Genomic DNA, 23,010 nt, shown 5'->3' with positions numbered 1-23,010 from the left:
AAAGTAGAAAAAAATAATTTTTTCCCATTTTTATTTGTAATTATCTAACCAAATAGCAAATTGGTGAGCTCTTGTCTTATTTCCATGGTCGTGTCCTTTTGCTCTCACCAGACCTACTTCTTTTTGATGGGTTCTTTGTGCTTAAAAATAATTGTAGTTGCTCTAATTTTTACAGAAAAGACAACTGATGGTAAATATTTTACCAATGGTCAAGAGGTAGATTGTACTAAATCAGTAGGTGGTATCTATAAAGAGAATCTATTCGTTGGGTTCCCTTATCTAGCATTATTTCTGGAATTACCCTCATTGGATAATCACTTAGCTACTTCCCTTAATATTTTCCCATCTCTGTGCCAAACAACATAACCAGCAAAGCTGTTCACACATCAATTCATTTTGGAATAAATTAAAAAGACCAGGACTGGCTCAGCTCTGTAATCTATTTTTGTACACCAGAATTTGTATGAGTAAAAATGCATTCTGAGATTAGCCATAATCCACTCTGTCCTATAGGATCACTATGAGTCAGAATCAACTCAATGGCACACAACGACATAAACCTGTATACTTGTGTACATACTGGGTGATACTGTGGAATTGATTATTAGCAGTTGGAGTATTAATAATCTGTGAAGTTCAGAGGTGTTAGCCCAGAAACTAAAGAGTTGAGATGAAATCAGAAACCACTGATGAATGAATGAAAAATCCTGGGTTTTTCATTTCAAATTTCTCCATGAGACAAAAATTACAAAGATTAATAGTAAAGAAAGTAATGAAGTCATGCAGGCAGAAACAGGAGACGATCATTGAATCCTTAAAAAACTCAAGAAAATTCTTGTTCTGGCTAATTCCTGCACCTCGAGCTCCTCTCTCTTGTCTCTTTGCTCTTTTCATAACCCCTGTTATAAACTTTTCACATGGCCACATCTGTATTTACAGCAAGAGAGAAAGCTATATATCAAAATAATAGCTACCTTTTATTATGGTCTTGCCATATGTCAGGCACTTTCCAAAGGCTTTATAGGAATTATGATCACTTGATCGTCATACCAACCCCTTAGAGTGGCATCATTAGTCTCATTTTACAGTTGAGACACAGGGACTAACAGGGATTTAGAGAAGGTCAGTGACTTGCTCAGAGCCCCAGAGTTAGTGAAGCAGCAGATTGGGGATTAGAAAACAGAGTTTGAGCATATATGGCTGCAGAAACCAGGTCCGTGGGATGTAAAACCTCCTGTATTTGAACATTGTTTGAGAGTCATCAGGTGTCATAGTCATGGGGCTGTTGATTTTAACTTATTTAAAATAACATTTTTTTGGATTGAATTTTGTTTCCGCTTTTTAAAAACTCATCCCTTTGAAATCAGAGGTTTCAAAATTATGTGCCCTCCCCCTCTTTCTGTTGAGTTTTCAACCTTTTTCAGATGTAGCTAGCATCTGGGCAGCTTAGAGAAGTGGTTATGAGTGTAGGTTCTAGATTCAATTCTTTCATCTGTGAAATGGGGATAATAATAGTACCTACCTCATGAGGTTTTGTAAAGACTAAGAGAGATATTGTATCTCATGTACTTAACACAGCGATAATAATAATAACCAACCCAAGTAGTGTTTACTATGTGGCAGGCACAATTCTAAGAACTTTACATGGAATAACTCTTTAACACTCAAAGTGACTCTATAAGGGAGATACTCTCATTATTCCCATTTTACAGATAAGAAACCAAGGCAAAGAGAGGTTAAGAAACTTGCCAAAGAGCCAGGATTCCAATTCAGAGTTCATGCTCCTAACCACAACACTATATGTCCCCTCCTGTACATACCTGTACCTATACTTATTGCCGTCAAGTCGATCCTGACTCATAATGACCCTATAGGACAGAACAGAACTACCCCATAGAGTTTCCAAGGAGCACGTGGTAGATTCGAACTGCCAACCTTTTGGTTAGCAGCCATGGCTCTTAACCACTATGCCACCAGGGTTTCCATACTGTACATACAGGAAGTGTTAAATAAATGTTAACTCTCTAGACAGCTCACCAGAGACTAGTTGAGGAGAGACCTTTCCAATTTAAGTTATTTAATCACTAAGAGGTCAGCCTGGATTATGAAGTGCTCTCCACAGGGTCGGAAGGCTGCAGTTTGCTGTTGGGTAGTAAGTGCATAGTCATTACCCTTTCACCAAGGCTGGCCTGGAAGACAAGCTCTGCAAGCGTCCAGAGTGAAGCACTACGGCTGGAATTGGGGAGCTCTGGACCAGCAGTCAAAAGCCCAATGTTCTAGTCCTGACTTTGCCACACATTTGTTATGTAACCTTGAGCAAGTCATTTAAGCTACCTGAGCTTTAATGTCTCTGTAAACCAAGGGGAAACAGGACAGAAGGATTGAAAGAGCTCTTTCCCACCCTCAGATTTCACGATTCTATGACTACATGAGGAGCCCTGGTGGCACAGCAGTTAAGCACTTGGCTGTTAACTGAAAGGCTAGTGGTTGAAACCCATCCAGTGGCTCCGTCTCCGCAGCAGAAAGACCTAGCGATCCGTTCCCATAAAGATTACAGCCTAAGAAACCCTGCGGGGCAGGTCTACTCTGTCACATGAGGTTGCTATAATCAGAATCAACTCAATAACAACAACAACACCATGAGTACAAAGTCTGATAGCAGAAACAAGGTAAATACCCCTGGTCCGAAATAAGTGTCCCTATTAAAACACCAGTGGTACAATGTACTAGCATGCTATTCATACTTCATACCTAGGGTGAAAAAAAAAAAACCTCAAAAACCAAACCCATTGCCATCGAATCAATTCTGACTCATAGCTACCCTGTAGAACAGAGTAGAACTGCCCCATAAGGTTTCCAAGGAGCAGCTGGTGGGTTCAAACTGCCAACCTTTTGACTAGCAGCCATAGCAGCCAACCACTGTTACCCCTAGGGTGAAGGGGTTTATAACTGCTATTTTCTTGATATCCATGAAGCATAAGAAAATGATTTGAAAAGCACTAAAAAAAAGAATCTGATGATGCTGAAGACAAACTTTTTAAGTGTCATGACTTTTTTCAAGAATCAATAGTGATTGCTGCCTATATCCAATTGTGCTGGTTTATTCCCAACAAAAATTCCTTTTGACCGCATGGGGCCTAAGGTACTCTAAGCTTCCAGAAGGACAAAAATGAACTAGGGAATCTCAAGCATATTATTCTCAAAGAACAAAAGAATCAACTTAATAGACCATAAGTGAATTATCTACTTTTCCAATTACTGACAAAAAATTTCAAACCTTCAGCTGCCTTTCTTGCCATTCAATTGTATTCTCGGCTCCTGTTTATTACTTCTCTGCTTGCTGCTGTAACAGGTTATCTCAAATGTAGTGGTTTAATACAACACAAATTTATTAGCTGACAGTTCTGTAGATCAGAAGCCCAACTGCAGTCTCATTGAACTAAGGTCAAGCTTTGACAGAGCTGCGTTTCCTTCTAGAGACTCTAGAGAGAAATCCATTTTCTTGCTTTTTCCAGCTTCTAGAGGCAACTTTCCTTGGCTCATGGCCCCTTCCTCCATCTCCAAAGCCAGCAACGTAGTATCTCTCTGACCCTGCTTCCATTATCACCTCTCTTTCTCTGACTCTCTTCTTCTGTCTCTCTCTTTTACTTCTAAGGAAACTTGTGATTATACTGGGCCCACCAAAATAATCCAGGATAATCACCTTATTTTAAGGTCAGCTAATTAGGAACCTTAATTCTGTCTGCAACCTAAATTCCTCTCTGCTATGCAATCTAACGTATTCACAGGTTCTGGGGATTAAAACGTGGACATCTTTGCAGGACATTATTCTGACAGCCACAGCCCCTTCCCTCTTACCAATATTCTTCAGATATAATGAACTTGAGTAATATCAATATATATATATATAAATATGTTTCAATACCCATTGCCATTGAGTTGATTCCAACTTACCCCAAACCCAGTGCCGTCGAGTCGATTCTGACTCATTTTTTGGTTTTTTTCCAACTTACAGCGACCCTATAGGGAAAAGTAGAACTGCCTGCCCATAGGGTTTCCAAAGAGAGGTTGGTGGATTCGAACTGCCGACTTTTTGGTTAGCAGTCATAGCTTTTATCCACTGCACCACCAGGGCTCCATATACAGGAATTGGAAAATGCCAAGAATTTATTCAGTTTCCTTTCTGATAAATGTATCATTTTTGGTATGTTTCATAGAATCTAGGACACATTTGTATCACCCAAGCCAACAACTCAAACTAGAATGAGTGAAACTGCAGCCAATCCATATCCACCAATAAATACTATGGCTTCTTGGTCTCAACAACCTCCGGGTGTAATAAACCCAGTAAATCAAGCTCCAGGCAGTCAGCCTCCTTTCCTCACTTCTCCCGGAATCTACAGTAGCTTTCAGCATGACCAAGCAAATATACAGATGGTAAATTCTGCTACAGGAACAGAGGCAATCAACTTTAAAGAAGAAGCACAGATACTAGGGGTAAGTCTACGTACTACTGGAATTTTACTTCTGCATTTACAAGGTTGTATTGTACCTACAAGTTACAGGTGGAGAAAGTTTATGATCATCGTTACATACTGCCCAAAAATTAAAAAGCTCAGGTCGAAATGATGACTTTGCATATATACTCTACACTGAGATCGTTTTATTTTAGATTCAGGCAAGAACGTAACAGGTGGCAAAGAACTCCTCCTAGCAGGACGATGCCATAATATTAACACGGGAAACACCACTATGTCTAACTTGATCTCACTTCAGCAAAGGACACTGTGGGCACCTTCAATCCTATCTCTGGATTGGTTACAAGCCTGGTGCTTGTATGTGAGTGAAATCACATTAAAATGAACATCCATGGATGCCTTAAAAGGCAAGGTACTGAAAATGGACCTTCTCCCAGGAAGGTTGGGTGTGAAAAAAATCAATGGCCACTCAATCCCCAGTGTCTTTGGAGATGTTATAACTTAACTACCACCCTGGTGGCCTGGTAGTACAATGGTTAAGTACTCAGCTGCTAATGGAAAGGTTGGTGGTTCGAACCCATCCCACAGCTTCTATAGGACAGAGTAGAACTGCCCCCACAGAGTTTCCAAGGAGTGCCTGGTGGATTTGAACTGCCGACCCTTTGGTTAGCAGCCGTAGCACTTAACTGCTATGCCACCAGGGTTTTCCTATAAAGATTACAGCCTAGAAAACCCTGTGGGGCAGTTCTACTCTGTCACCTGAGGTCACTATGAGTCGAAATTGACTGGATGGCACCCAAAAGCAACAACTAACACCTCACTTCTGCAACGGGCACATTGAACAACCACTGTCTTGTCTCTGCAGGCATTGTGAAACGGGCCGTACTTATAGGCAAGAACTCCACCAGCCTAGGTAATGTTGTTAGTCCCTTTGCGGTGCAGGTGCCTCATCCGTACCACTATCACAATTGCACTAAGCCTCTCCCTGTGTGCATGTCTAACCTCTTAGCTGGAGCCTTCAGGAAATTACATGGAGTGTCCATAATGTGCCAGGCACGCTTCTGGTGACCTTACTACCTAGCTCAAGTGTTACAGTTTTAGGAAAGCAAAAATAAGCACAGGTTTAAGCTTTGGGCAGGGAAGCAGCCCCTCAGTCACATGGGTAAGAGAGGCCTTCAGTTGGATCCTCCGCCTACCAGATAGAGAAAAACAGGCAGAATCCTCTGCTTCTGTTGAGCAAATGAGACAAACTAGAACCCCATATGGAGCCCTGGTGGCACAGTGGTTAAGAGCAAGGCTGCTAACCAAAATGTGGGTAGTTCGAACCCACCAGGTGCAGCCGGTTCCACACAGGTGTTAAGGAATATTTCAGAGACTATAAAACAGACACAACCTCTGTCCTCATGGAGCCTACAACCTAGTGGGGGAAATCAGACTATAAAGATAATGAACAATGAAATGGCATAATGTGTTTCAAAAAAAAAAAATCCTTGCCATCAAGTCAATTCCTACTCATAGTGACCCTATAGAACAGAGTAGAACTGCCCCACAGAATTTCCAAGGCTGTAATCTTTAGGGGAAGCCCTGGTGGCCAGTGGTCAAGAACTATGGCAAGCTACGGCTGCTAACCAAAAGATCGGCAGTTCGGATCCACCAGCCTCTCCTTGGAAACCGTATGTTGCAGTTCTACTCTGTCCTATTGGGTCACTATGAGTCAGAACTGACTAGACGGCAAGGTGTTAATCTTTACAGAAGCAGACTGCCACATCTTCCTCCCGTCCTCCCACGGAGAGGCTGGTGGGTTCCAACTGCCGACCTTTCAGTTAACAGCCAAGTGTGTTTAAAAAAAAAAACGCCCATTGCAGGAAGTGTGTAAAAGACAAGAAGTGCCACACAGTGAGGGCATAATAATTTAAGGTTGGTCATGGTTGGCCAACTTCCTTAAAGATGACATTTGAGCAAAGACTTGAAGGAAGTGAGGGGCAAGTCACACAGATAGCAGGGAAGAGTTCCCAAGCAGAGTGACCAGCCAGCGTAAAGGTCTTCTGATGCCAATGTGTGTTGTTTGAAGAACAGAGAGGAGGCCAATAAAGTAGAACAGAATGTGGGAGGAAGGGAGTAGACTAGAAAAAGAGCAGAGGGGCAATGGGGGCCAGACCCAAAAAGCCTGGAGGAAGGAAGGCTCTGGCTTTCACTCTGAGCAGAATGAGGAGCCATTGGTGCTCCTGCCTGGTACTGAGAAGCAAGCCATAAAAGTATTTTAAAGGGATAAATGCAGTTTGTTTGGTTTTTTTTTTTAGCTCCAGTTGGCAGAAACTACTTCCTCTCCCCGTAGACTGCATCTATGCCATTAGCAGCCCACTCTGCCCCAGTGACCACAACAGCACAGGGAACATCAGGTGGTTGGACATGACGCATCTGCACAAAACAACTTAGAACTTAAAATGGTTCTGTGGCTAAAAATACAGAGCACATTATATGTCCAAATTACTAAATCTGGCCTATGAGCTCATGGTGACCCCCTGTGTTGCAGAGCAGAACTGCACCCGTGGAGTTTCCAAGACTATGACCTTTTGAAAGCAGATCACCAGGCCTTTCTTCCGAGGTGCCTCTGAGTGGGTCTGAGCCACCAACCTTTCTGGTATTAGGCAAGTGCTTAACAGTTTGTGCCATGAGTCGGAACTGACTTGAGGGCAACTGGTTTGGGTTTTTTCATTTTTTGTTTTGGCCTGTGAGCAATTTTGATCAGTAAATTGTTTACCAGTATCAATTGCCATCAAGTCAATTCCAACCCATCGCAACTCCGTGTATGTCAGAGTAGAACTGTGCTCTATAGGGTTTTCAATTGCTGATTTTTTGGAAGTAGATCACCATGTCTTCCTTCCAAGGTGCCTCTGGGTGAACTTGCACCTCCAATCTTTTGGTTAACAGCCAAGCATGTTAACCACTCAGGAACAGTAAATGATACAGCCAGGACTACACTGAGAAAAGATTGCCTTTATTAATCCAAATGAAGGCAAGGTTGAGGATGGAAAGTTTGTAGCCAGATGATCGAATTGTTGCTCTAGAGAAGAGCTTGTGAAAGCCAAATATAATGTCTTCTGCAGGAAATCTTCAGCTGAAATCCATGGGTTGGCTGGAGGAGGCCCAGGATCCCGCTGAAGTTATATGGAAAAGTGTGGTGTCTGCGAGTATGCATGAACATTTTTTCCAGAGGAGATGGCTCCTAGCTTTTACCAGAGTCTCAAAGAACTTTATTATTCAAAAAAAAAAAAAGATCAGTATTAATCTCTTGGCACTATCTAAGAAGTTGTAGGCTTTCATTTCTTTGTTTGATTTTAATTTTAATTCCATTTGTTCAGTAGCTATTTATTGACGAAATAAACATAGCAATCACACTAACAAGAAACATGCTCGCAGTTTCCCTGGAGAGATAAAATATGAACTGAGAGAAGAAACAAATTGTAAATCTACAATTGAGTTTTGGTCCAGTCTAGCAACACTTATCTCCCACAAATCTGTGTTTATCTGGGACTGAGGAAGGTTCAACAAGTGGCAGAAATAAGCAGAAGAGTGTCCCCATCTCCTAGATGATAAGAAAATATATACCTGTGATAATAAAGGAACAATATAATGGGTACAAACCAAGTAATAACGGGTCTGATTTGTATCATAAGATGCAACAGAAATTTAGAAAGAAAATTAAAAAAAAAAAAAAAAGATAGCTTAATTGTACTGGTGCAATCGAGACTTTACGAAAGAGACGGGGGTAAGCTTAGCCTGATAGAGGCAGTTCTGAATTGTTAGAAAAATGGTTTTTTGCATTAAATTCCCAGGTCTGTCCCTTAGTAATTGTGTGACCTTGGACACTTCTCTATGTTTCTGTGTACCCACCCACTTGCTGGGAGGAGTACATAAAACAACCCATGGAAAGTGTTCAGAACAGTGCCAGGCACATAGTTAATGCTCAGTAAATGCTCTTATCTTCATTGATCCTTTCCCCCAACTGGGACTACCCAGCAGAGGTTTGGTTTGTTTGGAAAAGAACCACTGAGGTCACTGAAGTCACAGCTAAAGTATCACAGCAACACCCAAGCCTCTACTGACAGATGGGTGGTGGCTGCTCATGAAGTAAATTGACCAGGAATCGAACCTAGGCCTCCCAGCATGGAAGGCGAGAATTCTACCACTGAACCACCACTGCCCTCTCCCAGGGGTGCTAACCAAAAAAAAAAAAAAAAAAAGCAAAAGCCCCATTGCCACCAAGTTGACTCCAACTCATGGCAACCCTATGCTTGTAGAGTAGAAATATACTCCATAGGGTTCCCAAGGGTGTGACCTTTCAGCAGCAGATTGCCAGGCCTTTCTTCCCAGGGACCACTGGATGAATTTGAACCACGAGCTTTTCAGTTAGTGTCTAATGCTTAATTGTTTGTTAAGGGATTCCTCAGCAAATGCTACCCATTACAGTAGAGTCAATTCCAACTCATAGCCACCCTATAGGACAGAGTAGAACTGCCCCATAGGATTTCCAAGGCCGTAATCTTGACAGAAGCAGACTGCCACATCTTTCTCCCCTTGGAGAGGCTGGTGGGTTCGAACTGCTGACCTTTCAGTTAGCACCCAAGAGCTTAATCACTGCACCACCAGGGCTCCTTCAAGTGATGCTGATGGGTGCTTGATGGTAGCACTTTCTGAAGAACTCTTCCTGGGCCACCCCTAGAAATCCTACCCAAATACTCGAAACAAGTCCTTATGCTGAGGTCTTGGTCCCCCAGTTATTGTAGTGTATGACCAAATCTTAACAGCCCACCTCCTATTTTAGAGGTATGCCTAAATGACAACCACGAATCTTGCCAAAGCAGACACTAAATAAGCAGCAGCAGCAATGACAGCAATGTTTCAAAGGCCTGGAAATGGAGACACCATCTTAACATGCCTGTGTTTTCTGTGTTCAGGGCATCCAGATCGTGATTGGAGTGATGCACATCGGCTTCGGAGTTATTTTGGGTCTCATGAACGACAGTTATAAAATGGCTCTTGGTTTTGCTTCCCTTTCTTTTATTAGTGGATATACATTCTGGGGCGGCATCTCTGTGAGTAGATGGCTAGAACACCTCTCCTTCCCAGGTTATAAACACAGAACTACCTCCCATGTACAACCCACTCCTCAATAAGCCCTGCAACTGATTAGCTGGGAGAACTAAGGGAAACTAAGGGCTCTGGTCACACATAAATGAGAACCTTCGTTCTCCATTTTAACTTGCAGCTTAAATGCATACCCTAAAGTTTATTCCGATCAAGTAATTAGCAAGCCAAAGTTTTAGTTCCCTATTACATTATTGGAAGCCCTGTTGGTGTAGTGGTTAAGAGCTACAGCTGCCAACCAAAAGGTCGACAGTTCAAATCCACCAGGCGCTCCTTGGAAACTCTACGGGGGCAGTTCTACTCTGTCCTGTAGGGTCGCTCTGAGCTGGAAGGCAATGGGTTTGGTTTTGGCTATTATATTATACACGGAAATATTTTATGTGTTGGTGGGGGGGGGTGTCAAAAAGGGGGTGACTAGAAACATGATTCAAAAGATACAAGTGACCACGAGAAAAGGCTGTTAGTAAGCACGGGAATCATTAAAGTGAGGAAGGTAGGTAAGTTTACAAGACAATAAGAGCTGTTTATATATAAGAAACTAAGGAGCGAAAACAAAATAAAAAGAGGAAGTCCGAGATATGGTCCCTGAGAGTCAATCCAGAAAACTGAGAAATCTGCAGAGAAGTTTTGAGAGGAAAACAACAAGGTCCACCTTTCATATAACGAGAAGACCGTTCCCAGGAGCAATTAGAGAACTCACAATGTCACACATAATTTTGTCTGTTTCTACAGTTCATCATTTCTGGCTCACTTTCCATATCGGCTGCCAAGGTGTTTTCACGTTGCCTGGTAAGTTAGAATGTTCCTACTTATTAAACCTATTTGAAGACTGGTTTAATTTATTTGGGGTAGAAAATTGAGAAAGCGGATTCAGAAAGTGCACATGGGAGCATTTTTTTCCCAAACGTCCATCAGTGGCCCCCATGGTATGTGTGCTGGGGTGAGAATGGTCTGCACAATCTTCCCCTCAAAGATGACAGGGCTCCACATTCTCGAGCTCACAAAGGTAGGAACTAGTAAAGATAAGGATTGTTTAAACTTGAGCTAAAGGCCCCTTGGTTCAGCTGGGTTGCACTATACTAGAAAAAGAATCCAGGAGCCAAGGAACAAAAACTTGTTGTCACTTCAATAACAAAGACACTACTGTTTAGCCATTCTCAGTTCTACCTTGCATTTTTATGTTTTATTAGTGTATACCTCCTATTCTTATTTAGATTGAGTTCTTGCTTTACCATTAGTTAAATCACCATTAAAAACACCTAGCTTGGCACATATGAGGATTTACAAAACAATCACTGAGACAGGGCTTTCAATTCCCTTAATCACAGCACCCTACCTTCCATAATTTCCCAGCATATTTCTGAGTTAGGATAAATAAAATGATTTGCCAACAACTAGAGCCAACTAGATGGAATCCCTGGCTGGCACACTTGGTTAAGCACTGGACTACTAACCCAAAGGTTGGCTGTTCAAACCCATCCAGAGGCACCTCGGAAGAAAGGCCAGGCAATCTTCTTCTGAAAGGTTACAGTCTTGAAAACCCTATGGAGCAGTTCTACTCTGAAACACATGGGGTCACCGTGACTCGGAATTGACTCAGCGGCAACTACCAACAACAACAGAGCAGAGTGGTTTCAAGGTTTTATTTAATCCAGCACGAGGGGAAAGATGTAGAAATGGGAGCACAGAATCATGTGCTTCCCCAGATAAGAGAAAAACAAAAATAAATGAAGCATATAATTAAAAAAAAAAAAAAATCAGCCTAATCCTAACCAAAGGTCCCTAGGTGGCACGAAACAGATTGTGCTTGACTACTAACCTAAAGGTTGGCCTTCAAACCCACTTAGCCACACCATAGAAGAAAGGTCTGCCGATCCGCTACTGTAAAGATTGCAGCCAAAAAAAACCCTGTGGATCTCAGTTCTACTCTGTAACACGTGGGGTCATCATCAGTCAGAATCACCTTGATGGCAACAGGTTTAATTCTGATTAACTACTCCTTTTGTAACCCAAAAATAAAATAAAACATACCTTCTCTGCATTACTCATGAATCCTTCCCTCTGAGACTGTGCAAGCGTAAAAGCTGTCCGTTTGGAGGAAACACCTTCTGAAACCATAGCTAAGACGACTTTTCTTGGCATCTTCTGGAGACCCTCAGGAGCCACAGCACGCTGAAACAGTAGCGCATTCTGGGAATTCTGCTTGTACCACCCCTAGCCAGCCTGCTGAAGCCTTGATTCCACAACTATTCTGGTGTATGTCAAAATCTTAATGCAGAAACGGGGGGAAGTTCTGTGTTCTTCCCCTACACCCCTACCTCCAAAAACCTGAAGAGTACCTTCTTCTAAAGCTGGGGTTTTTCACCTGGTCACTAGAGAGACTTCAGGGATTTCGCTAATTCCTAAATTTGTAATTAAAAATTTTGCATGTATGTACTTTCCCATCTATGAAATTGGATGCTGTTTTACTATCTCATAGGATAGTTGTAAGGGAGCACTGGTGGCATAGTGGTTCAGTGCTACGGCTGCTAACCAAGAGGCTGGCAGTTCAAATCTGCCAGGCACTCCTTGGAAACTCTACGGGGCAGTTCTACTCTGTCCTATAGGGTCGCTATGAGTCGGAATTGACTCAATGGCAGTGGGTGGGTGGTTGTAAGAGTTAAATGAGATAATGTATTTAAATAACTTAGCCCAGTGCTCATCACAGAAAAATGCTCATTAAAAGTTCGTTGTTTTATCATTTTTTAAAAAGGACTATTATTGCACGTGTAGTTTCTAGACAAATAGATGAGCTTTGACTTATTTACATTTTGCTACAGATTTTTAAGAAACACCCTACATTGAGGCTGAGTAGATTTTTATGGTAACTACCCTGAAGGGCAGAGAAAACAACAACAAAAAAATCATTTCAACATCAAAAAAGTATTTTCATGATTTCCAAGATTAGGAACCATTAAAGTTGGTATACTTTTATTTCATTTAATTGCATTTATCCTATATTCAATTTACTTTTCCCATTATCTCCATTAGTTGAAAGGCAGCCTGGGAATGAACGTTGTTAGTGCTGCCTTTGCTGGCATTGGAATGATTCTGTTGGTGGTGGACATGAGCATCAATGGGGCACCCAGACAAGACTATTGGGCATTGGTAAGTAACAATCCGTAATAATCTACCATGTGCCTTCTTTCCTTCCACATTTGCGTGGGTTGTTTTTGTTTTTTGTTTTTCTATTATTGCTGTACAGCAACTCTAGTGGAAAATCCCTGTTTCTATTCCAGCTCTATTCCCAATCATGTGGTTTCTAGGACTGTAGAATAAAGTGAAAGAGTTACCTATCCAGATAAACTCAGGCAGAAAGGGCATCCCTTCTTGGCCCATCCTATTGTTAATCACATGAACAACAGCTAAGTATTGGGATAAGTCTCTAAGACTTCTAACAATACCCAGAAATTCTTTTCCGAAGATTTGAAATTCTATGTACGTAAGATAGCCAAGTTATTGAGGAGCTTACTTAAAAATTTTTGAGAAAAATGGGATGAGAGAAAAAGGGCATTGATAGGAACATCCTATTTTTATTGGTGACACCCAAAAAAATGAAAGCATTGCAGAATAAAGCACGTTTCTTTATGTTGTTAACACAGAGTCATCCATTCATTATCTTTATATAGATGGAGCTTGGACTTTATTATGTTAGGACTCATGTTATGTGTGGTGTGGTAGCCAGGATGCAGATAGTAAAGGCGGTGGAAAAGAAAATGAGGATGCATTGTAAGGTGTCACCTTGCCTTACGGGCCATGCTAAGGACTTTGGTCTTTGAGAGCAAAAGGAAGCCACAGAAGGGTTATAAACAAAGAATTAGTATAATCAGATTTTATTTTAAAAGGACTATTCCATTTGCACTGTAGAGAAAAGCTTACAAAAAGGCAAGAATAGATGAGGAGATCTCTTGGTAAGTAAGATGGACTGAGGTAAGAACACAAAATTTAACCTCCACAAAGCAAACAAAAAGGATGAAAATATGATCAAAACCCAGCTTTGAAGTTAGCATCCAAGTAGCGAAACAAATGATCCTACTGTGACTCTGCTAGTAGAATAAAGTAAGGCTTCTAGCCCTCACTCTACTTCACAGGAACAAAATTGAGAAAAGAAGCAAAAAAAATACTGAAAATCCTCACTAATGCCTTCCAGTCTCGAGCTAAGAAGACTAATGTGGAAAGCAGTCTATCCTGAGAAAAGATAAAGCAAATTCTAGAATGTAGAAGCCTCTGTGAAGCACCCAGGCTCTCAGTAGAAGTAGGAAAGGGCCACCAGAGTTAACACCTTCCACTTCACTTTGCTAATGTGGAGAAAAGGCCAGAAATTCACAGGTATCAGAGCCTCTATGGCCATGAAGCAGGCCTTGCTAAAGGACATTTAGCAGACTCTCAGAAGAAAGAAAAAGTAAAGTCCATATTCACTAATGAGAATGAAGCTCAGTGCCAGCTAAACTCTCTCTTGCCCCACCAACCACTGCAAGATTAGCCTTCAGTAGAATGGACAGAAAACAGCACCTAGCCCTGAAATTTTAACTGGGAAGAAAAAAGACAAATTTGACCCAGATAAGTAGATATGCAAATCAAGGAAAATTCACCTACACTATATCTGAACAAATAGAAGGTTTGTACAGAGTTCTTCACTTTAAGAGTGAAGAAGATTAAAACAAATGGCAGAGAAACTATCCAAATACATCAAAGTGATTAAAAGAAGGAAAGGAATAAAAAAAGGATGAGGAAACACTCAGATGTTTATTAATCATTTTAAGTAAAGACACACTCCAGCTAATTAGGACAAAAGACACTCCAGATGATAAAATGGATGCAAATCCTCAATGCCTTCATTCTTCCCCACAAGATGTGCCCAATTTGAGGGAAATGTAGATCACATAAATCAGAAGAACATTGAGTTTTGTCATTTTCATAGTTTAAGTCATTACCAACCTGATAAGTCACATCCTCAAGTCCTAGCCCAATTTTCTGACCTACATACAGGTCAATGAAACTGCTCTGTGATTGCCACGTAACCCAGACCTAGCGTCCTGGTTTCCAGATACTCATATTAAACTTTTCGACTTATAAACAGCAAAGAGAATTACCAGGTAGCAAATCAATCCATGTCCTACCACAGGATACCAGTGTTAAAAAAATAATAATAATAATTACAGGTTAAAAAAAAAACAATATGGAAGAAAACAGTACCCAGTTATCAATAGTAGATTCCCTGTGAGCATTTTATGGTACAGAAAATCTTAATAAGAACATAAAATGCAGAATGAAATAAAAAGAACTTTGTAGAGCTACAGAAAGTAATTGAATACCAAAAATAAACATTATCATAAATTTAATAAAGACATCACACACAGCAAGAAACAGAATGGACTCAGATAAAAATGATAGGTAAGAAACATGTAAAATAATCATAGTACTAGAAAAGACAAATATACTAAAGTAATTTGAGAGGATAGAATAAGCATGGAAAATGAGCAAACCTGATCCAACATATGATGATTGGCTTCCCTGAGTTAGAAAATCCAACACATGGTACAGAAAAAAAAAAAAAAAAAACTCTGAAATAAGGGAAGAGCTGAATTAATTTATAGACTGAAAGGGAACAACCTATATTAGGAAAAAGGAATGCAAAATAATTCAGAGATATACGCCCTCGTTAAGGTGTAAGGTTTATTAAAAAACAGATTATTTAAGGTTTTGGGCAGAAAAGGCAAATTATCTACAAGCTGGAAAAAAATCTGTCTGCCTCAATCATCACCCCAGCAGCATTCCATGAGGGATGATAATGAAGTCAAGTCTTGACTTCATTTGCCCTTAGTGGAGGGAAGGGCATGTTAGCAGGAACATGAATATCAAAAGTGCCTCTTGGATATCTACAATGCTTTTCTATTTACAAAGTTTTGACAAAAGGAAACTATGACTCAAAAACAATATAGGCAATCAAATTCTTCTGTAGGCATAAAGACAAGAAGAAGATTTTATCAGTAAAACAAGAGCACATGGGCCCTCCTAATAAAACATTAATGTAATATTCAGTCATACCTGGTTTGAATTAAAGAATTCAGAAAAGTAGGGAGAAGCTGTATAAAGATATCAGTGGGCAGTACTAAATCATTTAAATATTTAACTAAGACTGGACAACTGGGGATGTGACAGTTACAGAACCGAATATAAATGATATAATGTTTCACTCAAGAAAAAAGAATATATAATCAACAAAAACTGAGAGGTGAAGAGATGTAAGAGATGTAAAATAAGAACGTTAATCACCTCATTTTTCATAATAAACAGTCACTTATAACCGTCTAAAATTAAAACATATACATTTAAAAATAACTTCAGCTTCTTCAGAGAATTCATACTTGTTTTTAATTTAAGGAGAATCTTATAAAATCAGTATTTCTGGTAACGAAGAAGTATTTCCCCAAAGTTCAGAAATCCGTTTCATGTGACTTCTTTTCTTCTTTGAAATTCAAGTAGATTTAATGTTTTTATTTCAAAATAGGAAGAATAATATGGTTCCAGTCTTAAAAGCATTTTTTTCTCTCTCATTTGTTCACTCTCATGTTCTGTCTCCCTCCTTCTGTCTTTCTCTCTCTGTCTCTCCATGAATTCATTGAATCCATTCTTCTATTTGCCTGTTGCCTATACACATAGACCTAGAATAATGGCATCAAATAATAGGCAGCAAATGTTAACTTGGCTAATTCGAGGAAGTAGAATTTGGGGTAACTGATTCTTCTTTTCCATGGTGCTTGATTTTATTTTAAAAATAAGCATTAATATTTTTATAAAAACAAGTCATTGCACAGAAAAAAAAACTGACTTCCTTTTTCATGTTTCTGAATGAAATAGCTTGCTTGCCAAAGAAAGGTCTTACAGCATTTTAAAGGAAATCCAAAACAAATTCACAGTCCCTGAAATAAGCATTTAACAATAATACAGTAAATAATCATGGAATCAGTTGATTATGAACAATAGCATATTATGAATAAGTCATTTTTCAAAGCTTGTGTGAGGCCCTGTTGATTAGCCAAAATTTTGGCACTTGTATTCCTGATTTCAGCTTTCTGGGAAAGGAATTTCAGCCATGTTGGTGATCTTCTCCCTCTTGGAGTTTTGCATAACTTGTGTTTCAGCCCATTCTTCCACTCAAGCCATTGATACCAACCCGGTAAGTTGCATCTATTCTCTGTGAAATAATCTGAATATGTGCTGGATACAGACATAAATGGTGCAAATGGTTAAGCCCTGAACTATGAACCAAAACTTTGGCAGTTCAAACCAACCCAGAGATGCCTCGGAAGGCCTCATGATCTGCTTCCAAAAGGTCACAGCCTTTAAAACCTTATGGAGTGCAGTTCTACTCTGCACACAAGGGGTCTCCGTGAGCCAGAGTCGACTCAATGGCAACAACAACAAAAAAAAAACCCATTGCGGGCTCGCTGGCTACCTGGAGCACTCTTTATTCTTGACTATGATGGGACAACGGGGTGAACTGAACAGGATTGCAGTGACAATATTGCTTGTTTTTATTCACTTTTTACAGCCTGTTGTGGTTATTCCAACTATGTATGGAAACCCCTCGACATCAGCACCTTCCTCAGTTCCTCTCACAAATGATGGGCAACCAGCTTATGGCCCCAGATATTAAAAAAAGGCACACCAGTCCAATTGTATGGAATAAAACTACTCTTCAGAAACTTAAGAAGCTGACTTCTACTGTTCAAGTTGATTACCAATCTTTTAAGACTGTGTTTGAAATTTTTTTCTTAGGCTTATCTTTAATGATAACTCTATCGCCGTTGCCACTGTTTCTTCCTACTCATCACTATTAGGCAAAGGCAAAGGACCAGAGGACCAAAATATGACCCTGCAACTCTCCTGAAGTTAGAAACTGCCCCGCTGATGTTACCTTTTCCTCAATAAAATGCTATTAGGAACATAAGCCTTTTTTGTATTTCTTAAAATTCATTTTGGTTTGATATTGGTTGTACAGCAGTAGATCTGACGGAACACTGCAAGCAAGACTGATAAAATTCCTCTGATGATGATTTTCGGAGTGCCGCAGTCACTGGGGTTTCCTTACTCATCCCCTCCTCCACTTTCTGTCCAGAAAGCAAAAGCTCAATTGCCCTTAATGGAGGGAAGGGGCATGTTAGTGGGTACATGAATATGACCAAACATGCCTCTTGGATATCTACATTGCTTTTTTATTTACAGAGTATTTTCAAGTACATTAAACTCATTTGTGACGGGGAAATAGCAGGACAAGAACGGTACACTGAGGAGGTTTTAGCCTGGTTTTCGTTTTTTTGTTTTATGAAATGGGGGAAATGTGAGCATGCTAAAAAGACAATGGGAAAAACAACAGGAGTAAGATAAAGAAGTAAGACTATCCATGCCCCTCCCCCTTTAAAAAACATCAAGAAACAGGCAAAAACTGTCAGACTCGACTTTTTCAGAACTCTGCAAGTAGTCAAAGGTTTACAGCAAGAGTCAAGGGTTTCAAGCAAATGCTGAATCAAGAAAAAGGCAACTTCAAAATGGTAGGAAAGTTTTGGGGCCTTTTACTTGCCTGAGTCCTGTTCTTTCCCCAACTTGGTGACAGGCTTGAAAATAGCTGCCTGAATTCCCAGAGTGGCCCTCTGGATCCTGGCTCTAAAAGGAATAGAACAGACCTTACTCACAAATTACTGAGTTTCTCCATTTCACCCCAGAACTTAATACAGTGCAGAAAAGTGGCAGGCTTTGCTCGAACACTGCTTATAACTGCTTGTAAGCTGCCCTTGTACTCATTATTCTTCTCTATAAAAATGGGAATCACGACGACACCACAGGGATGTCGTGAGGTTTAAGCAAGATAAGCCATGCAAAGCATTTAACGTATTGCCTGGATATTTAAAAAAAACAAAAACAAAAAACCATTGCCGTCAAGTTGATTCTGACTCATAGCAACCCTACAGGTCAGAGTAGAACTGCCCCATAGGGTTTCCAAGGAGCGCCTGATGGATTTGAACTGCTGACCTTTTGGCCTTTTGGTTAGCAGTCATAGCTCTTAATCACCAAACTACCAGGGCTTCCGCCTGGATATAGTAAATGCAAAATATTAATAATTTAAAACTGTTATTATCATTTGCATTTTATTAAAAAATTGTACCTAGTTCTAATGGTGACTATACAAAAACTGAAATCTATTGCATTATGCACACATGTATAAGCACGTGTGTGTATATACATATCTATTATACTAGATCGATAACACTTCTACAGTGAACTCAAATTCTTATTTTCCTCAATGTTATATAGATATATTTCTGTCTTTCTTACTAGAACATATTGGTATTTATACAGAGGAAGCATCTGTTTTCTCCTCTCTACAAATGAAATGAGATTCCTCAGAGCAATTTGAACAAGATGTTTTATCAGGGATTGTAGCCATCAGGGTTCTTTTAATGCTCCTCAGTAATGGTTTTAACAACATTGTATCGATAAAAATTTTTTTTTTTTTTTTTTATCGAGCATGGTGGTTCCAGCACATTTCTTCTTAATGTCTTTGGAATACTGGGAACCAATTCCAGGGAAATAAACAACATAAGCCACACAGAGAAATATTTAAAAAGACAACGGATCAAAAGTAAGTCAGATCAGATGTCAAACCATGATCAGTTGTTCCTTCATTGTTGAATGATACAGAGAGTTTTTCCATACCAAAGGATAAAGATTAACAAGGTGAATTCTGAATTTCCAAATACAAGTTCTAGAAATAGAGAAAAATCAATGTTGGTTTACTGGTCTGTGATATTATCAGAGGAATTAAGAAGTGCCAAGGAAATCTGCCTCACAGTTGGGCTCTATCCTCTAGCCTAAGCTAAAGTTGGATACTGTGAAATTGGGCCCCTGTCCAAGAAAATCATCAAATTCAAGATGATTTCCAGAGACTGTTGGCTAAACCTTAGTCGAAAGGAAAAGGTATGCCACTATTCCCCAATCAATCAATTTTGGCAGTAAGCTACAACAGGGCTCCAATGCATCTAAATTGACTCTTGCTTCTACCAAATCCAAAACCCTGAGGTTGAAGACATGTTCAGGTGAGTTAAATGGGAGCTCATAAGATTTGGTAGCTGCAGGAAATGTCTGCTTTCCAAGTACTTGAATGTCTCAGTAAGTCATGATAGCTGCATAACAAAGCTGTGTATTTGTCAGTCAATTTAAAAGTATATTGTTTGCTTGATTTTTTTCCCCACTTTCTCATCCACCTTTCCAGGTCTGACTCTTCTGTATCTTCTGTCACTCCTACTTCTTCACACATTTCTTCACAAATATTGTTTTTAACTACTGTCCACATCAAATACCAAATTAACATCATGTATAACCTGAAATATCATGATAAACAGAGAAAAGACTGCAGTTGTCAAGGATTTCGTTTTACTTGGATTCACAATCAACACCCATGGAAGCAGCAATTAAGAAATCAAACAACATATTGCATTGAGCAAATCTCCTGCAAAAGACCTCTTTAAAATGTTAAAAAGCAAAGATGTCACTATGAGGACTAGGGTGCACCTAACCCAAGCCATGGTATTTTCATTCACCTCATACGCATGGGAAAGCTGGACAATGAAAAAAGAATTCATGCCTTTGAATTATGGTCTTGGTAAAGGATACTGACTGTACCACAGACTTCCAGAAGAACAAACAAATCTGTCTTGGAGGAAAAGCCAGACTGCTAATTAGAAGCAAGAATGGCGAGATTTCGTTTCACATGTATTGGACATGTTCTCAGGGGGAACAATCCTTGAAGAAAGACATCGTACTTGGTAGAGGGTCAATGAAAAAGAGGGAGACCCTTTAGATGGATTGACACAGTAGGTGTAACAATGAGCTCAAACACAGGGTCTCTATGAGTCAGAATCAACTCCAGGGCACCTAACAACAACATAACCTGAAAGATAAATCCTCCTCAGAAGGTGGACCAAAGTCACTCAGGGACTGGAGGAAGGGGGAAATGGGGAGTTAATTAATGGGTACATAGTTTCGGGTGATGAAAAATTTTTGGAAATACGAAGTGGTGATGGTTACACAACATTGTGACTATAACTAATGCCACTGAATTATACACTTACAATTGCTAAAATGGCCAACTTTGTTACACATATTTTACCATAAAAAAATAAGATAAAAATTTAAATTAAGTAAAAAAGTCTTTCTGGAGTCTTACTAAATACTCCATTAATTTTCTTCTTTGGCTACTTATGCTTTTAAAAAGCGATTCATTGATTTCGCTACTGACCTTTCTCAACATTTACATCTTCTAAACTGCATTTATGGTCAATTTTTTTCCTTGGGGGGGCACAGAAAGTGAAAAACCGACTTTTTGTCAGTAATCTGGTCACTTTACAGCTGGTGTGTATAAACCGCGTACCAGAGAGAACCATACCAGGAACCGAGGTTTGGAACACCCATTTCCGCAGAAAACACGTTGGCCGACCCACGTGACAGGAAGCACCAACGAGACAGGAAGCGTCCTGAAGAGTCTGCGCAGCGGCCCTCTTTCCCCGCCCAAGTGGCTGCGCAGGCGCACAGAGACCACGTGGCTGCCGTTGGGGTCCTGAGAGGCCTGACTGGAGCGCTAGGGTTGGGGAGGTCCCAGGCTCGGGGCTACCTCGGTGATGGCCGCTCAGCTGGGTCCGGGCACCTGGCGCTAAGGGCGCCGCAGCTGAATTCAGCCGCTTGAGCCGAGGGGGCCAGGGTGCTGATGTGAGGACCTGGACGGGGTGCTGGACAAGCGCACCCAGGGGCAGAGTGACTGGCCGGCGTGGTAGACAGTTAATCTGGGCCCTGGCGGCTGAGAGGGTGAAACTCAATCCTTTGGACCGCGAACAAGTAAAATGCCGGTAACCTGTTGCCATCAGTCGATTCTGACTCATAGCAACACTATAGAACAGAGCAGATCTGCCCCGTAGGGTTTCCAAGGAGCAGCTGGTGGGTTGGAACTGCTGACCTTTTGGTTAGCTGCCAAATGCTTAGCCACTGCACCACCAGGGCTCCAAAATGCGGGTAATGAATTGGAATTTAAGTTTCGAGAGTCATAAAGGGACATGGAGACTGATATAAGTGACCTTCCCCCTCAACCCCACCGCCCATTCTTTATTTCGTGACGCATTGAGTCGTTCGTTCCACCCTGGCCGACAAATGGCCCTGGACACTGGGATGGGAATTATGCACAGAATATTAGAGGAGCAAGGAGAGGAGGGGTATCAGACTCGAGTCAGAGGAGGCTTCTCAAAAAACATTACCGCTGCAGCTGTTAAGACTGAAACCAGGGCAGTGGCCAGGATGGGGCTGGGAAGGTGGGCAGGGAGCAATTCCTGAAGGGCCTTGCTGCCTACTGAAGAATTTGAACTTCACTGTGAAGACAGAAATCTTATCCCTGCTAAAGATGATAAAGATGGCGAAGTAGTTTCTGGATGTGAGCTCTCTGCAGCTGTTCCAGAATTTCTATGTAAGGCACCCAGTGGGGTTGGGAATAGGGCTAGGGGACTTGCCCTGCAGCTGCTTTTGGATTAATGATATGATCACCAGAAAATAAAAACAAATGATTTATGTGTTTTACCATACAGCATACTGAACTGAGTTGTACAGTAGCTGAACATACAACTTAAAAAAAAAAAAGATCCAACCATCAGTTATTCCAGAAATACATTGTAGAATTGGTTTCTTCCTTCCATCAATTAAACACACACCCTTTTTTCTAATTGGTATTTTTATCAATACTTCATTTGAAGTGGTTTTGGCAGGGGCCTGAGGGAGATAACAGCCCTACTCCCAAAGTGACTTCATGTTGCTGTGAATTTGAAAAGAATTTTTCTGTACACAAATCAGGGTTTGTTATTTTTATTATAGGAGCCCTGGTGGCACAGTGGTTAAAGCGATTGACTGCTAACTGAAAGGTCAGCAGCTCTATGGGAGAAAGATGTGGCAGTCTGCTTCTGTAGGGATTTGCAGCCTTAGAAACCCTGTGGGGTCATTATGAGTCAGAATTGACTCCACTGTAGTGGGTTTGGGTTACTTTCATTATTGTCCTATTATCTGAAAAATGAGAAATAATAGTCATACCTGGATATGACTTTTCATTATTCTACATGAATTCTGTAATTCCAATGGCTTTTATTTAATCATGACAAGAGTGATTAATCTTAGTGGTGGATAGGCATAAACCTGTTCTTTGGGATTTCTCAAAGATGGTGTTTGAATGGATAAAGCTTTCTACTTATAGTTGAATTACTAACATATTATTGTTTCTCTTTTGCTATTACTAGCTCCTGCATTCTTATCT

The 23,010-nt window shown here is 40.5% G+C and overlaps 1 protein-coding gene across 1 annotated transcript; it reads left to right on the top strand.

The window, feature by feature from the left end:
• Positions 1–3,130: 3,130 nt before the first annotated feature.
• On the top strand, positions 3,131–17,325 carry MS4A12 (membrane spanning 4-domains A12). Its single transcript, XM_010599203.2, has 7 exons — positions 3,131–3,142; positions 4,225–4,497; positions 9,437–9,574; positions 10,359–10,415; positions 12,657–12,773; positions 16,738–16,845; positions 17,221–17,325. Exons 1-7 carry the CDS (start codon positions 3,131–3,133, stop codon positions 17,323–17,325), a joined length of 810 nt encoding a protein of 269 aa, XP_010597505.2.
• Positions 17,326–23,010: the final 5,685 nt, after the last annotated feature.

This window comes from Loxodonta africana, chromosome 7 (assembly GCF_030014295.1).
Source record: "Loxodonta africana isolate mLoxAfr1 chromosome 7, mLoxAfr1.hap2, whole genome shotgun sequence".
NCBI classification, from domain to species: Eukaryota; Metazoa; Chordata; class Mammalia; order Proboscidea; family Elephantidae; genus Loxodonta; species Loxodonta africana.
This window is presented reverse-complemented; position numbering and strand designations above follow the sequence as displayed.